The sequence below is a fragment of the Amblyomma americanum genome, chromosome 6 (genome assembly GCF_052857255.1).
Source record: "Amblyomma americanum isolate KBUSLIRL-KWMA chromosome 6, ASM5285725v1, whole genome shotgun sequence".
Lineage (NCBI taxonomy): Eukaryota > Metazoa > Arthropoda > Arachnida > Ixodida > Ixodidae > Amblyomma > Amblyomma americanum.
The window spans coordinates 7,572,997-7,590,641 of record NC_135502.1 but is presented as its reverse complement, the minus strand read 5'-3'; the positions used below and the strand labels follow the sequence as shown (position 1 = coordinate 7,590,641).

Here is a 17,645-nt window from a genome sequence, read left to right as displayed (position 1 = left end):
CCATCTTTGCGGGGGACCTAATTGAGTCATTTGGGGGACCGCTCCAGTGTACTAAACAAGTTGCCCCATCCGAGAGTCGCGGGACAGGGCGGGGGAGGAAGGTGTGGGAGTAGATGTTGAGGGGCTGTCACAAACAACTTTTGGCCGTCGTCGAAGCGTGAACCAACGCGGCTCTCGGCAGCGGCGGCAATAGAGTAGTACTCTTTTCTCGCTCGGTTTCGCGCCCGGTCCACCCCACGCACTTTGCGTGCGGCCGTGACACGTGGCTGCCACTGCGGCTCGCGGTGGAGGGAAGGGGGAAGGGGGGAGTGCGGAGCCGCTGCTCTGTCAACCTCTAAATTTAGGAGGGGGGGCCTTCCTGCCCGTGAACTCGTCGCTCTTTCTCTCCACTCGCTCTCTCCCTCTTCTCCAGACGTGGCCCTCCAAAACAGAACTCGCGACCACCAGTCGAAGCTTGGGTCTGTTGTGGAGCGAACCACCTTCTCGGAAGCACGGCACTTTTGTGTTCTCCGTCACGCCAAGTCGCCGGCCTCGTCCTTGCAGAAGTGATGCCCTTCCTTTTGTGGACACACAGGCGCTCCCGGTGAAGTTTCCAGCGGGGTTGAGAGAGATTGCGCTCTTTGGGGTGTACCGCGTTTGTGTGCTCTTCCCTTCCGGGGTGGCCAGCCTGTTGAAGATTCTTCGCTCGTCGAGCCGTGGAGTGGCCGCGCGTTGTGTTTCGTGCCTACGGACGTTACTGTGGCGGTTGCTGACCGTTGTCACCCATCAGGTTGGCAGTGTTCGCGACGCTTTGGCAGCCATGATACTCGCCCTGTGGAAATCCTACTACTACAAGGTGTGTACGCACGAGTGCTACTCTTCCTAATGGCGTATTCCAGTGGCTGATCCGGAGCACGTTTTCTTGCTCCGTTCAGTGATTGATTTGAACTCGGATCCTGAGTTCCAGTCGTGGATCTGGAGCAGCTCGCTCCCCAGCGGACCGCCCTATCTTGCGCCTTCAAGCCAGGAGCGCATCCCACTCGTGTACTGTGATTTCCCAAACCTGCGTCTCATTTTATGCTCCCTCGTGGAGTCAGACCTAGCGCGCGCAGTTCTGGCTGCAGGTGTTACGGGCGCCTGCTGTAGTTCAATAATTCCTCGTATAGCGAAGAAAATCTTGCTAAGGGGATCAGAAAAAAAAACTCTCCCGACAGCTAGAGGAATTCCCTGGCTGAAATTATCACGGCTGCGGCATTCACCTCTGATTGGCTACGGAAGACCAAGTGACACTGTGCCGTGAAGGCTGATTTTCGCTACTTTTACGGCAGCCTTTCAGGAAAGAAAGCGCTCCGGACATTCCGAGCCGCTCAATTAAATTTTCACTGACAGAAACTTGAATGCTTGTCTGGTCGCGAGCGTCTGCAAGCATCGATGTATTTGGCTATCATCTCTAGATAGTTTTAATGTGAGCGAGCAGTCGCCGCGTGGAACGTCGAAATATCTGCTGTTTATTGCGTGGGTACTCATGGAAAAAATGATCAAAAGAATGAAACAACGTGCACTTTCATGGGTTCAGTTAGCGAGCTCGAGACTTGCATCCGCTTTTGACATGCCGACCACTACGGAGCTTAGCTGAACTTGTTTTCGCAGTTGGCGCGAAAGGCCGTCCGCTTTCGGCTGTGTCGAGCCGCACGGATGCTTAGCACTCCGAAGTTCTCAGTAGCCAAGAATGGCAGCAAGAGATAATAGAGGGGCAGCTCTCAAGCTGTAGCTCGTCACTGGCAACAGCCGGGTCAGTCTGGTGCTTCTGCCGACAGCGCCAAAAATGTGCTGTGCCGAGAGACCGTGATGAGCGCAGAAAAAGTGTTCTCACAACGTCCTATGTAGCCAATCAACGCGGCAGTGCCGGGAGAATTTCTCGGCAGAAATTCTCCCAGTTTCCTGTAGAATAGATGCTGCCAAAAGATAGATTCAAGGAGGAGCATGAGAAAGTGTTTCTCGGAAGTATAACCTCGAGTTAGATTGGCGCTATATACCTTCATGCACAGGGCCAGGGAAGACTGAGGAAATAGGAGACACATCTAAAAGTGACGACACAGTCAGCGGTGTATATTCTTGAAGGCTGCTTGTCTCCTTGCAAGAAATTGGCTTCTTGCAAGCCTCCCATTGAAGCAGGTTAATACAGTTGCTGTCTTCTCTCACACTGAGTGTTCTTCTGTGTACTTCTTGATTTCTGCAGGGGGTTTGTGATAGTACGGGGCAATGGTTTTTCTTCGAGACATTCGCGGGGTGCAGAGTACCACGTTTCATAAGGGGCTCAAGAGTACATTCTTCACAATGTCAGGATCCGCAATGGATGCAGTAGGTCGTCGCAGTTTTTCGTCCTAGTGCTCGTGTTTCCGGTGTATCATGCCCCGCTGGTGAGCGTTCAGCTGTAGGAAGACAATCAGCTTTTTGTTGCCCCTATTTCTGCTATGGTCCCGCAACCACTTGTGCGGTTGTGGGAAAAACTTAAAAGCGCCCTAATCGTACGTGTTCACATATTGATCAAGCATTAAGGACGTACTGTGTTGTAGTTTCACTTGCAGCACGAAGGGGATTGACAAAAGCAGCCCTGGTCGTTCAACACCGCATCACACAACCACTTTTGGCATTTAAAAGAGTTTACCAGCCGGAAACACAAAAACGCGTGTACAAGAACAGTGTTACACACGGACGGACGCTGGACTCTCAGCTGTGCTTATAGGAACGTATAGTTCCAAGTACATAGTTGCATGCTCAACATGCCCAAAGAGCTAACGATTTTGTGCTTTTAGCAGAATGCGCGACTTCGAATAAGTTTTGTTCTATGGTAATTGCTGTCTTAAAGCCACAGCTTCTGAATACGCGATACATGTCTTCCAGGCAAAATCAGCAATTTTACAGTTTTCCGTGCAGTGTGTCGACTCGCGTGCCACTGCCGTGCGGTTAAAGCTTCCCGTGAAGAGAGGAATGTGCGCAGCGACCAACTCAGCAGGCTGAGCGCGATCCCGGTTATATATACTTAGTGATGCAAGCTTAGTGATACAAGCTTAGTGATGCATGGCACGTCACGCAATGCGCCACCGCGTTGTTCGCCACCCGTCGCTTGGATGCTCTCACAACCACGCTGCCGTCTGTCTGTGCCGACACTTGAGCGTGGGCATACATGGCAACCGTGCCGGGTGGCGTCTGCGTCAGAGACGGGAGGGGGTGGGAGGAGAGGAGATACGAAGATATCTGTGTTGTCCACGGGCTTCGACTCTGACTGAGCAGCGAAGCAAGGCTTAATTTATGTGCGTTCCGCTTGATTTAATTGAACTAAACCTGAACGCGTTTCTTGCGTTGATGTGGTCGTTTTGTAGATGTCTGAATCATGTATATACGTGTTGCTTTAAAACGTCAGCCCGAACGCAAACGTGTCATTCTTTCAATTGCAGTTTAAAATGCCTTAAGATTGTCGCTGGCTAAATTATCGGTCTGTGCCGCCGTAATAGTCCGAAAACTCTGCTCCAGCGTCGTAAACGTATATACGACCTCTTTCGCGCGTAGTCGACACGCTGCGAAGCTGGGATGAATGGGAGCCTCCGCCCACAACCAACTCGAGAATTCGCTGCGCTGACTTGTTGGCCTTGATCAAGGCCGAACACGACGTGTGTTCGGCCCTTTTTACCGCCTTGTTGCTTCGGGGTGGCCAGACCGGACTGCTTGAATGAGTGGTTATGTCTGCGGGCGAACAAGAGACCTGTGTTGTGTGGATGTTATGCCTTATCTGCGATGTTTGTGTGCTTTCCTGGCGATGCGCTTAAGTTTACAGTGGTCGTAGAGCTCTTAAAATCTCACCCCGGTAGTGTGAATGCACTTTGGATGTGCCTGGTGGCATGCTTCCTTTCAGTCTTCCATGACGCCATTCACGCCGGATATCCGCTGTCTGGCTTGAAAGAATAAACGCGCTCTTTGTTTTCGAGGCCCCATCGTGAAGCAGGTGCCGTGGGCGCCGATGCTTGCTTGTCGGACCGCTGTGTTGCTGTTGATTTCCTCAACTTCGCAAAAGCACGTACGATGATAGTGACCACCTGCGAAAGCGGATGTCCTGTTTGTGACAGCGATGAACGTGTGCAGCTATTTTACAGTTCTGCGTCGCGCGTGTGGTAAGCGCCCGCAAAAATGGGTCAGTCTAAACACGCGCCGTTTCGTTGTGCGGCAGCGTTTCGAAGCGCTGCTGTGTGCCCACCAGTGAAGAGCGCTCGGATATAAGCCAGAGATGCTCCCGAATTCCCGCGATCCTCAGGTAGGCCAGACTCAGCCTTGATTCATGTCTTTTCTTAGCGGTCCCTTCCTCCTCAGCAGCCGGTGCTGTTCAAAAAACGAAAACATACTCTTTCGGCCTGGCACTTATCGAGACCGTACTAGTTTCAGCGAGCCATTTGTGTCGTATATTTGTACTCTTTCTTTTTACTTCACTAGCGTTTCTGTAGCAGTATAGAAGCTGTCCAAAAATTATATTACACCGCTTGCAATCCGCAGGCATTCAGATTGTTTGGTCCCCGGGAAAGCTCCGGAGCAATCGATATTATCCTTCCGGCTGTAATTGGGCCGTTGGCATGCTCTTCACTCTTTTTATTTTCTCTAGTCGCTTGTACTTCATGCATGCCACCATGCGTTGCTGCGAGTGCTTTTCACTGTGCAGCGGTCCTCGAATAAAAAACGACGGGCGTAACAGGAGGACATTCGCTGAATCAACGACTAAACGACATCGCGTGTAACGTCGTCAGTACGGCGCTTCGCAATGTTTTCTTGGCTTGAGAAGCAGTCAGTTCGTAATAAGCGGAAGGAAGAGCGCATATCGCGTTAACCTGCGGCAGAAGAATGCTGGGAAGTGTGAGCTTGGCTAGCGTTTGGCCGAAACCGCGGCGTGCGAAGTATACTGAGTCTTCATGCTACCCACTGTGCGCAGATATTTTACTAATGCCGCTTATGACTTCGTGAGTAAGTTAGCCAGGTGAATGTTTGGTACTAGGCGAGTATGGAAATCAGCACATCATTCCTAGGCGGTTCATCTCGAGGCAAGCCGTATTCCCGTGCAACTGAATCCAAATATCAGACACACTTCCGAGAGTTCGTGTGTTAAAAGAACGACCGCAGCAGCTCCTCTGCAGGTAGTACACACGCTTGAGAAACCCTGTGGCCCCAACTGCAGTGGTGCACGGAGCTCGCTACCAGCCGGGGCAGGTCCTGCGCGGGCGCATGTCGTGGCCGCGCTGGCAGCCGAAGGCCGCGGCGAACGGCGGGTGGTTGCGCATGGCCACGTTGACGCGTGCCCGGGCCGGCGCCTCGCCGAAGGCCACGCGGATGCGCTCAGCTGCGCGGCTGCGTTCGCACTGGGCGGCCGCGTGCAGCACGTAGAAGAGCTGCTCGAACGTGTGGCCGGCCACGGGGCTGCGGCGCTCGTGCGCCGCCTCCGGCGTCAGCGCCAGGCGGCGCAGGTAGCGCGCGTACAGCGGCGCCAGCAGCAGGCTGTCGGACACCAGCGTACCCACGCTTCGCACCACGTCCACCTCCTGCACGGGACCCGGGAGGAAGAATGCTACCGTTACTCATCGAGTTTAATGGTATGTGTTTCCGGGGCCCAGGAAACACATGGTTGTGAGCTGCATCGTTTTCGTGGAAAACTCGCTTCTGCATGTTCAACTCCTTGGCCAGAGTCGAGGTCGGGAGCAGACAGACGCTGCCCAGCCCTCGGCTCCAGGCGTTGAGTGAGGTAAACACCGCCCAACTGCCTGCACGCGCCGACACAGCACGAGAGTCAGCGCTTCCGCTTCGCGTCTAAACATGAGCTCTGCGTGGCTGAAAAATCTCCCGCGCTAAGGCGTGCTTCAGTCGCTCATGAATTGGTCGGCACTTTTTGGCGCGTGTGCGCATCTTTTGGATCAAATGAATTGAGCCGGAACAGAATGGGGAAAAAATGCTTATTGCCTCCCGCCCTGTAGAAGATTGTGCACCATCGTGGCACCCCTGACGCCACTTGCAAGTCGTGTATACAGCCAGTGCTGACCCTGACAGACCTTGCCCAGAATGGCCTGCATGGCGGCCTTGTATTCGCCGAAGAAGCAGTCCTTGAGCGCGCCGAAGCGCCTGTATGTGGCCGTACTCCACCAGTTGCGGGTGCGGCGCTGATGGTCCACCCACGCGCCCCGTTCGTCCACGGCCTCGAGCAGGCCGCGCAGCAGAAACGGCGTCACGACCGGCTCCAGGGCTGCTTCCAGCGTCTGCGACACGCCGCGTGCGAACGCCAGCACCCCGTACGGTACGAACAGCAGGTTGCGGCCCTGGACGAATTCGTAGCCCGGACGCAGGCTGCTCACGTGGTACCTGCGAGGCGACGTCGTACGTCTGCGTGCCGATAGGGCAGCGGTGTTTCGGCTGCCAAGGCCAATTTCGCAGTTCAGCGAGACAGGGATAGGTCCTTCTTTGAAGGCGCTGTTGCTCTTTTTCTTTTTAGGAGAGAGGCGAGGGTGCATGCTCTTCGGGCCAAGCTTTTACGTTGCGAGAATGTGAGAAAATGTCGCTTTCAGTTTGAACTGTGGCTAACTCTTTGCACAATCCTGCCCATGTTCTGTAACACTGACCATGCGGACACCAAACAAATAAGTAAATACATAGGTTGACGTCTTCATGCTCGCGCATTATGCCCTGCCGTTTCAAGGCGCATTGGCAACGCGCTGGACGGGCTCTCGGCGCACCTGTTGTCGAAGTCCCAGTCCTGGCGGCCCACCGTCATCGGCTTGTAGTAGAGCCGGCGCGTGTGCGCCTGCATCTCGACGTAGCTGGTCAGGAGCCGGGCGCCGTCGAAGTAGGGCCCGTTGGGGTCGTAGTAGGCCGTGGGCACGTTCAGGTCGCGCACGGCGCCCAGGAACACGAACTGCGTGTCGGCGAGCTTCTCGCGCGCGATGACCCGCTCGACGGGGTTGAACCAGGGCGCGTTCATCACGCGCTCGGACAGAAGCCGGCGCGTGTCGTTGAAGGCGTCCTCCATGAGTTGCTCCAGCCGAGTCCGCTTCTCCGCGCCCAGCGCCATGCGCAGGAAGACGCGTGTGCCGAACGGGAACAGCCGCTCCAGCAGGCGGCCACATGCCTGCGGTTCGCGTCACTCAGCTCCTGCCGCTGCCATGCAGTGATATTATGGGGGTGACTGCGTGATTCCGTGAGAATGACGTCGTCAAGAACAGAAAGTACCGGCGCGCCATGTCAGGTTTTGTCTGCGTTTCGCGTATTTATATTAACGGTGCTAGAATGCGGCGCCAGCTGCCTACCGAGGCTCTGAACGCAGGACCCATGGCAAGCGTCTTTTAGATTAACTTTTGCTTCGATGATGGCTCGGGTCGTCCCGTTGCAGTGCGGTTCACGGGGAGCAGCTCGTCTCATTACGACCCATCTGCAGCCGCCTCAGCTCGTGGTTACTCTAGCCGGGCTGGCTGAGGACGCGTGTGATGTACCTGTAGCCTGTCCGAGCCGGCCCTAGCAGCGTTCTCGTGGCTGAGCGGAACCAGGAAAGCGGCGTCGTCGGGCAAGAGCGGCGACAGGTGCACCATGAGTCGGTAGCCGACGTAGTTGAAAAGCGCCGTGCGCGAGCTGTTATCCATGATCTCGGCCAAGTCCTGGAGGTATTCGCCGGCCCACACCTCGACGCTATCCACGGCCTGTCCGCCGCGCTCTGCAGTGCACGCATGCGCATCGGAGCCGTATCCACGTGCGCCTTTGTGGGTAGTCGACATTGCTCAGTGGTTGTCTTCGTTGACTTTTTTTGAAGACTAACGTTCATTGCCCCGTTTTTCGCTTCTCTGAGTGTCGCTGTGACAGAATTTTGCTATACTGCCACCAAACATTGTCAGCTGGTGGCTACAACTCCTCCCGATGAATTGAGAACATTACAGTTGACGTAGTATCCAGTAAATAAAGCTTCGCGACGCAGCTACGAAGAGAGTTAAATATATAGCTTGACAAGTGCACGCTTTCCAATTGGAGTTTTAGGAAAACTGAGGCAACCAACGTGCCGATTTGCGTCGTTTTGCTTTTGGAAACGAGGTGGCGCAGGTTTTTGCTGAAAGCCGTATAGTCGGTGTGCAAGGGTAGAAACTTGGGCAAGTCGGTAACGGTGATCTTTCTTTCTCGGTGATCGGTCTTTCTCTGTCCCTTTGTCCCGTTTTGCGCTACTCTCACTAGTCGGTGTGATTTGCACTGCGTCTTTGGGCGTGCACCCTTGTCCTGGTTGGCCACAGCGTCGAGGCACAGCAAGGCCGAGGAACTTTTGGGGTAAACCACCTAGTGCCTTTTACGATGAGGCGAGGCACCTACCATGGAGGCGTCTGTTGCCGGCGAACAGCCTCTCGATGTACGAGCGCCAGTGCCAGTTGTGCCTGCTGGAGGGCAGTGCGTCGGGCGGCCTCTGGCGAGTGCCGCCGAACGACGGGCTGCCGCGCAAGCCCAGTGCGTTCTCCAGACGCATCTCGAGCGCCGCCACCTCCCAGGCGAGCTCTTCGCTGCCGGCTGCATAGCCCAGCAGCGTCAGGGCGGTGAACACCGTGTCCGTGTAGTTTGGCGCCGGCTCTCGGGTGTGCCACTGGGCGTGCCGCTTGAACACCGTGCTCGGAGCGTCCAGCTGGACCGCGCAGCAGCGCTGGTACTCGCTCTTTACGCGCACCTGTCAGAGGGCGAAGTGGAATTGTCACTGCCCTGATCCACCTTCTTTTGACGCTGTTTTTTGTTTAGGTCAAAGTAGTTGCGTGTCAGAGAGCCGTATGTGGCCGCAGCACGAAATGTTGTCAGAGGAATCTGAAAGCTCGGGGCGCTGAAATGTGGCGATAGAAAAATCTAGCAAACAGCACAGATGGCCTCTAGGAGGGAGAACTTATGTACCTGAGCCGTAACGAGAAGGCTGTATATTCGTTGAAAATTGATTTTAGAGGGAAGGAAATTGCTCAGTAATTGTTGCGCATATATCGGTGGACACCGGAACCGCGCCATAAGGGAAGGCAGGAAAGCGGGAGTGAAAGAAGTCGGAAATTGCGGCGCTCGTAGAAAAGTTTGTTTCATGAGTGGCTGGACACGACCGGGTGGTTAGTCAGGATAATCATGATGCCACCCTATATGGGAAAATCATTGAGCCCAATCCTTCGCCATAGCGGTACGTATGCAACGTCGGTCGTTAGCCGCGCGAAGTGCGCATGAAGAAAGATTGGAGGGGACTTCTTAAGCTTTGCCTTAAGCGTATGACGCGATAGCGTTAATGGGTTATTCCCATGTATGCGGAATTGTTCATTCTCGACTTTGCATTCATAGATCCTTAGGCGTCCTCATACGACTTCAGGCGCAGTGGTGCAGCGGTTAAAGCGATGCGCCACTGCCTGCGATGGCTGGTGCTGCCACCGATAGGGCTTGTGGGATCCAGGCTGCTCTTCCCGAGCAACCTCTCGCGACTATGCAATTATATAACTGCCGCCTGCCACGGTGTCGGTTTGCTCAGAATCCGGTGGGCAGGTTGTAATGACGCCACAAGGTCACGTGACCTAGGTTGCTTCTGCGGGGATTTTTCGGTCACAATTTGCTGCAGAACAGGAGCCTTGACGCTGTCGCATTAATCATGTATAAAACGGACATCGTCGAATGTACGCAATTGGCCGAGTTGCAATTGTGTCCTTGCAAATCGCTGCAGCTGTGCATTTCCTTCGCGTGAACGTGGTCGGCGTTCTGGAATGTCGCCGGTGGTCAAATTTCGCACCTGTACAAACGGGAACACACCGAGGAGCACATCGACCTTGGAGGCCGCGTCGGACACCCTGGCGCCGGCGGGCGGCTGGCCTGTTCGGTAGGGCCAGTCCTGCAGCTCTGTAGTCCGGAGCACTTCCTGCCAGGGCTCCCAACCGAGTCGGTTGCGGCTGTACGCGGACGTGCAGTTCGGCAGGAAGTACGCGGCCTTGTTGAAAAACACGCCCGGAAAGTCGTAGTAGGCCTGTTCGTGGCTCGCCACGTACTGGGACAGCGTCTTCTGCACGTCGTACAGCAGCCTGCCAGGGCCGTGTGTCTGCGCGTGTGCATGCAGGCATACGTGGATCTACTCAGCTGGATCGTGCTGCTTGTGTTGCGAATTTCTCGGAACTAGCCCACGCCATTGCAGGCGTGATTCAATGGTATCGGACACTGTTTTCTCCGCGAAGGCGCTCGTGCAGCCGTCAGCGAGTGTGGCGCGATACGGCGGCCCTGGATGTGTGTACTTGGCGCGGTTGTCTGCGGGCTTCCGCCGAATGAAGGTTCAATGCGGTAGCAAAATCGCCCTCTCCACTTGTAGGGGAGAGGACGGAGGGGCCGGACTAAGAATTACTGAGCAAAAATGAATAAAAGAAGAGATTACGAATATAAATTGAAAATATATTAGAACCAGAATAGAAATAGATTCAGTATTGGAACATATTGGCGAGTGAAAAAAGAATGCTGTCGCATTTCCTCCACATCAATCCAATTGGTCGCCCCTAATTTTTTTTTTAATGAAGGCTATTACTGTTCTTCCATATATATACTGGCCTGTATTTCAACGCAATACGAAGCGTGAGCGATTGGCCACAATCCAGAATGTACCGAAGCCTACCTGCTAGCGTATCTCGTTTCATCCTTTGATGACTGGGCACCGCGTATGGTCTTAAAGAAAACTACTTAAATTTGTACCGGTATACGTCGCGACGTATTTCTAGCACCACTGAGCTTGCGCTGCTTCGACAGCTGAGCTCCTGTCACATCTTGTTCGTTGCAGTTCATATCGAGCATGACAGTACGTGTTCTGCAGTGAAAACACAGTTCGGCAGTACCTAACGGTACTGCATGCTTATCCACCAACTTGACCACACTTCTGCTTTGCGGCCCGTGAGGCATGTTCCGCACTTCAATTTTTTTTCCTCGCCTGAAACAATATTTACTCGAATTAGAATTTCTAGATTACAAGGATTGAAGTTGTTGTGTATAATGAGCTACCTCATGTATCTGGACGGCCTGGATCCCTAATTTGCATTTGAATCTCAGGAAATAGTCACTTTTTGCGAACTTTGGAAGTAATTTTCCTAATAATTGTATTGTTTAACAATTTTAAAATATTTTTTAGCACAAGGTAGAGCAACAGATGAAAGCAGGAAAAATTATTGCGGCTGAAAGGTTAACGACGTTTATGTAAAAAGAAAAAAAACATTCTTACAACGGCGCATTTTTTTTATTGGAGCTAGGAAACGCGGAAAGCTACTGCATGGCTTCATTAATGAAGTCATTTGAGACAACAACGCCAGTGAAATATTCTAAAATAAAATTTGGTATGGCATCCTGTTTCATATTTGATTTTAAAATGTTTAGCTCCACAACTTCTGGTTCTTCGGGGAAACTTAAAAGAGCGCTCACGTGAGCAAAAAATTTGTTCAAGGAAAATACTTCTTTGAAACTCCGTTCACACAGTGGCCAACTGGTCCAATTTTTTTTTTTCTCAGAAGAATCGGTGGTGCATGGTCTCTTTTGCGGTCTGGTACGTTTGGCGTGCTGGATGTAGTAGTGCTGGATGTCGTTAGCGCTCAAAACGTTATCGCCGCCCGTCATTCTAAATATGGGAATGTTATGTGATTGGGAAGGAGAATCGCGGTGATTTTCGCACTCCTGAGTAGACACCTGAGCGTCGCCTTGAGGGGAGGGATTGAACGAAAGAGTGCATGCAGGAGGCAGGCGTCCACTGACATGCATGTGCAGCGTACTACGGGCGTTTTTGCATTTCGCTCATATCGGCGTGACGTTGCAAGCCAGCTAAGTGTCGAAACGCGTGCCGTGCCTGGAGGGTAGCCTCGGCGAGCCTGTGGTGGCTCCGTGGCCTGGAGCAGACGTAGCCGTAGAAGTCGTCGCAGGGGTCCTTGTCGTGGTCCAGCGTGTCGCCCAGGTAGGCGTCGAGGCGTTCGCACACGGCAGGAGTGGAGCACAGCGGCGCTGTCGGCCCGGCCGTGCTGCTGCTCCTCCTCCCGAAGGGTCGGCGGTCGGCGGCCGCGTGGAACACCGGCACCGTTGTGTGCGCCCTGTCGTCGTCGGCGGCTTGGGCGTCTTCCACGGCGTAGGGGGGCAGCAGGAAAGCCTTGCGGGCAACCAGCACGCACAGGAAGCAGTTGAGCGAAACGACCGTGGCGACGCCCAGGCCCACCGCGAGGCTCTTGCCCGGGGCGAGCACCCGCTCGGTCGCCGTGTCGTCCGTGCGCCGCCACTTGGACAGCATGTGTGCCCGTCTCGGGCTTGAAAGCTGCTACGGCAATAAAATTCATTCACCGATTTTCCGAGAATTTCGAAAACGCCTTTGCCCTCGGCGCTATGGCTTAGCAAATTTTGACGATTTCGACGAGTTACGTGCACTGCGAGGGCGGAGTTGCTTTGCTTGCAGGCATTTCGAAAGCTCATGTATTTTGGAGCGATATAGGCAAAGATTTTTGCGCCAGAGCGAAGAAGATAACTGCGTCTACTCTAAAAACTGACATGATATTACGATGGGCAACACGCCACTCAGTAAATAAAGAGACTAACAATAATAGGCTATAACTACTCGACATTAGTTATCCAGCCTGCTAGTCGGTGCACGTTCGGGACTGTATCCCGATGCGCTACACCGCTGACATTGCTATGCATAAAAAAAAAAAATCTTTTTTTAACTCGAGAAGAAATTGCATAGCATCTTAGGTGAAACACCCCGTATGTCTCATAGTCGCCTGTTGTACAGCTGCAAAGAGGTCGTTCGCTGGCCACAGTATCCCTTCCGTACGTGGAATTTCAATTAATATCTCGATCTGCTTACGCTTGCCTTATCTTACGCGGTACTGCCGAGTCGGTAGCAAAGGTCGTTCAGAGCACCGTCAGACGTTCTGCGAAGCTGCGTTCCGGTAGCCGCGCGTTGCGTCGGCTGGACGCAGACGACCTACCATGTGACGTCACTCCTGCGGCGCCTTTCGTTGCACCAGTGAACACGAGGCCCGACTTTCCGGCGCGTGTGTTACAGGAGCAGGGCCGAATGGTGGGCCTGTTGGTATGGCATGTTAATATACCAGCCAAAAAAAGACACAACGAGAGCGTCTGCACGAGCGCGGGGCTGCTGCGCTCTGTCGCGCCCACTGCCGAAAACTTACGGAGCTGATGAGGGCTGCCGGCCTCGGAGCTGCGTCACTTCTGCGTGGTGTGGCGCCCCGCGGCGAAAACGGCCAACGCTGTCTTCTTTCTCGTCTTCTGCGGCACCGACTTTTTAGTCACACTCGGCAACGGGGCAAGTGACTCAAGCCGGCTAGCTCGTAAAATACAATAATTTCTTTATCTTTCATTTAATCTCATTTTAATCGTCCGGAGCGGACGGGCAGATCCTGGCGTTAGCAGCGGCGCGGCATCACTTAAGCGTTCAAGAAAATAAACACCTTTGCCATACCGGAGCCCGCCGACTACCAGCGCGCACACGCTCATTGGTCCCGCTGTGGCAGGCGTGCGCGCAGGTGCCGAGTACCTGCGCATGCGCACTGATGGCTCCCGGTACTCCGGTGAATGTAGCACGGTACACGGTATGGTAAAGGTGGCAAATGCGAGGAGGACAAGAGCGCGAAAATTCAGCAGACACACTTCAGACTGCTTACGTATGAGAATGCGGAAGCAGTAATGTGCTTGCTGCGTCATGCTACGTTCCAGAATGACTGTGAGTCATGGCTATGTCTACGAGGCATGACTGCGCGTAATGTTGTTTGTACATTCAAGCACATACATGTACTTGTCTAGAGCACTCGCACGGTGCATTTTTTTGTGCATTTATGACAACCGCCGCTGCTTGGCATGCTCGGCACAGCTGCTCGTAAATGCCGAAAGTGTGCTCGCCGGTGCGCCGTTCGAGTGACAGGTGTACAACTCTGTGCACCTTACATTACGTTAAGTGCGGCCATGCTACATTGCAGAAAAAGTGATCATGCATGCTTCATGACTATGCCTACGCGTCCTAACTACGCCTACTTTGTACACTCTATACACGTTACCTTACGTTTCTTGTAAAGGGTTGTCATGCAACGTAGCAGAATGACTATGAGTCATGACTATGACTATGCACACTTTGTACAAACTCTGTACACCTTACCTTACTTGTAGAGCTCTGAGTCCTGCTACATTGCAGAATGATTGAGTCATGACTATGACTACGCGTCATGACTGCACATGCATTGTACAAACTCTGCGCACCTTACATTACGTTACTTGTAAGAATGACGATGCGTCGTGAGTCATGACTATGAACTAGGAATCATCGCTTTCAGAGGACATGTTGCGTTACATTTCATCATTCATGACCGTACACGCTCGCTTTTATATGTTTTGACATAGTACACCGGCGTACTGCGTCATCCGAATTTCGTGTCATGGACGGCAACGGACGCCGGCTTTTGTGCTAATGGGACATATAGTGTTTTCGCATTAATATAGTTGTAATGTAATTGCTGTCGTGTACGGGCCCTGTTCCCAGTTCTTTTTCTTTCGACGCTTTGATCTCAGGGCCGTAAGCGCGCCAGAACGCACGTTGTAGGGGTCTTTCGCTGTGCAGTTAGTCTGTGCTCGTTTTGAACGGGCAAACCATGGCCATCGTATAAATGTGGTGTACGTCCTTCGCTGAAACAGTAAAAGCGTGCTACCGTACAGCATTTCCCTGAGGGATTCAAGATAAATAAATAAAATGACTATATTGTGCGAGCGGGAGGACATTAGCGAGGCCACTTGGGTCCGCAGGTGTTGTTTTCGATCCCTCATGGGATATATCGCCGCCTTTCGCCTCTTCATTGATCGGTGTTGGGCGTGCGGCCCGGTCTGAACCAGAATCATCCGCTCGAATTCCGTGTTTGTTGTTGCCGGTTCAATCGGGCAGCGAACGGATGCCTAGGGTCCGTTGGTCATTACAGCCGTGGCTCTCTTTATGGGGCAGAGGTTGTGCGCCCGAAATGCCGGAACACGTACGCACACCGTATCTCGAAGACGTTGGTTTTCTCAGCGCTTAAAGTATCCAACGTCTTCTCTTTTTCTCTCAGCTTTTTTTGTCATCCTGGCGCCGAATTTACAACCTTTGTCCGTAAAGTTTCGAGACTGATTTATTTTTTTCTCTAGAAATGGTTCCCCAAAACAAGTGTTGGTGCGTATGTGTAGAGCCATCTTTTCGGATTAACCTAAGCTATCTATGTTAATTGCTGTGGCAGCCGCTTGATGGCACTACATGTAAAAAAATACGTTGTCACTAGTTGTCCGCGCATTCTACTTTGAGTGAATGTAGAGGGATAAACGTCCACCTCGAACAGCGTGTAAACATGAAATTCTGTGTGAAGCTTGGCAAAATCAGCCACACAGACGTATGAGCTCCTTCGTGACGCTTACGGCAGCGAGACATTATCGCGTGCGCGAGTTTTCGAGTGGCACAAGAGGTTTGTTTCGGGGAGAACGTCGGTGGAAGACGGCACAAGGCAGGGGCGCACCCTTCAACTTCACGGAATGAAAACAACGTTGCTCGGATCATTGAAATCGTACAGCAAGACCGCACCATTGCAGTCCGCATGCTATCAGATACTCTCGACATTAGTAAGACAGCATGCCACCAAATTTTGCGTGAGAACTTGGGAAAGCGAAACCTGAATGACAGACTTGTGCCGGACTCCCTCACACAGGACCAGAAGGACACGCGGAATTCAATGAGCGCTGATTTGCTCTCCGAGGCACAGAAGGATGCTGCATTCGTCGACAGCATCATTGCTGAAGATATATATATAAGAAGAAACGTGGTGTTTTCAATACGATCCTCAAACAAAAAGGCAGAGCGCCGAATGGCGGTCCACAAGCTCTCCGACGTCGAGAAAGGTGCGGCGACAGAAGACCAAAACAAAGACGATGCTGATAGTTTTTTTCGATGCCAGAGGTATCATACACCACGAGTTCGTCCCACAAGGACAGACGGTGAATCAAGTGTTTTATATCCGCGTGCTCCAACACACGCGTGCTCCAACACTGCGACGCCGTCGCTTTGACTTATGGGCATCTGGACAATGGAGCCTTCTCCACGATAACGCAAGGCCGCACACTGCTCTGAGCGTGGCAAAATTCCTCTTCAAGCACAGCATTACTGTACTTCTCCATCCGCCATACTCGCCTGACCTCTCCCCATGCGATTTTTTCCTGTTTCCTCGTGCGAAGAGAGCCCAAAAAGGTCGCTGGATGGGGAGCGTGGAGGCCATTGAAGACGCCACGACAAACGAGCTGGCAGCCCGGCCAAAAGAAGCGTTTTCCAACAGTTTCCAAGACCTCAAGAAGCGTTGGAACCTGTGTATAGACTGCAAGGGAGACTATTTCGAAGAGGTGCTGCACAAATGATTTCAACGGTTAAAAACATTTTTTTTTAATGAACTCAGTCTCAGAACTTTAGAGACAAAGGTTGCATAACGGCCAGAAAGAGTGGGTTTCATCGCTGCACATGGAAAACTATGCCGGCGTCAATCCAGGTGCTATAGTCGGATACAACTCAAAAACGAAGCGGCTTTTCCCCGTCAAAGGGGACCCCATTCCAGCCAGTGGCGTCGACTGATTCTCACGACCCTGCTGGCGTGAGAATGCAGGGAGCGGCAGATGAAAGGGCATCGTCCCCGTCCTTCCATGGTCGGGGATATTCCCCTGCCTGCATTGTGACTCCGCTTCTTGCATTGTCACACTAGCAGGCTCATGATAATCAGCCGACGCCGTTGGCTGGAAGGTGGTCCCCTTTGACGGGGAAAAAGCCGCTGCGTTTTTGGGTTGTATCCGACGTACCGATGCGATTCCCTTTGCATCTGTTTGTCATCTTTTCAGAAGTGAGTCCAGCTTGCGTGCGTGCTAGCTAATAACTCGGAGGAGTACATTCTGTGACTCGCTCACTGCGTCTGTGACAGATTGCGTCTATACGTCACCCGAGCCTCGCACAGGCGACGGTTTTCAAAGGTACTTGTCATGCCCTCACGGAATGCATAGCGGGTGCCCCCTATTGAAGCCCGCACCACTGGAAATGCATTCACCCCACCGAGTCCAACATATTTTTTGTTTCATTTTGTCAGCTGTTCTCTAACTCTAAACACACAGTATTGCTTTCGTTGAACTCGCGCTAAGGGAGAAAAAAAATGTTATATCCGACTTCGCCATTCTTGAAAATAAATTTTCCATGTTTTGCATTCGAGCTGTTTAAAAAAAATGGTGTGATAGGCGACATCATCCGTCCGTCCGAGTCTTGTTAATGCAGTTCGCTTTCGACTGTCTTTCGCTTCAAGGGACGCTGAAGGCAACGCATTCCATTTTTTGTTGCGAGTAAAAATCGATTTTGCTGCTCTTTCTGCCTGTTGTGTTGTTTGTTCGGCGACAGTTAAAAACGTATTTGTTGCGGAGAAAATTGGATTTGAAAATGGATGCTTTTTGTTTTTTGCCACTCGCTTGATACTCATGACGTCAATGCTGGAAGGGACTTCGTGATTGCCAACATTACATAGATGGCGGTGTAGTCTACACCAGGGGATCTTCACGCTAAACACTGTCTTGGAGTCACCGCAGGTTTGTCTGCGGAAGTTGAA

General features: G+C 52.6%; 2 protein-coding genes across 5 annotated transcripts in view; one reads left to right on the top strand and one right to left on the bottom strand.

Moving 5' to 3' along the window:
- LOC144136236 (uncharacterized) overlaps positions 1-17,645 on the top strand; it is a 554,206-nt gene that overhangs the window by 513,907 nt on the left and 22,654 nt on the right. The window lies entirely within an intron of this gene.
- Positions 5,837-10,269, bottom strand: LOC144094537 (uncharacterized). Its single transcript, XM_077628451.1, has 5 exons — positions 9,776-10,269; positions 8,353-8,698; positions 7,494-7,711; positions 6,741-7,132; positions 5,837-6,369 (listed from the first exon to the last, which is right to left on the bottom strand). Exons 2-5 carry the CDS (start codon positions 8,501-8,503, stop codon positions 5,967-5,969), a joined length of 1,164 nt encoding a protein of 387 aa, XP_077484577.1. The 5' UTR covers positions 8,504-8,698; positions 9,776-10,269; the 3' UTR covers positions 5,837-5,966.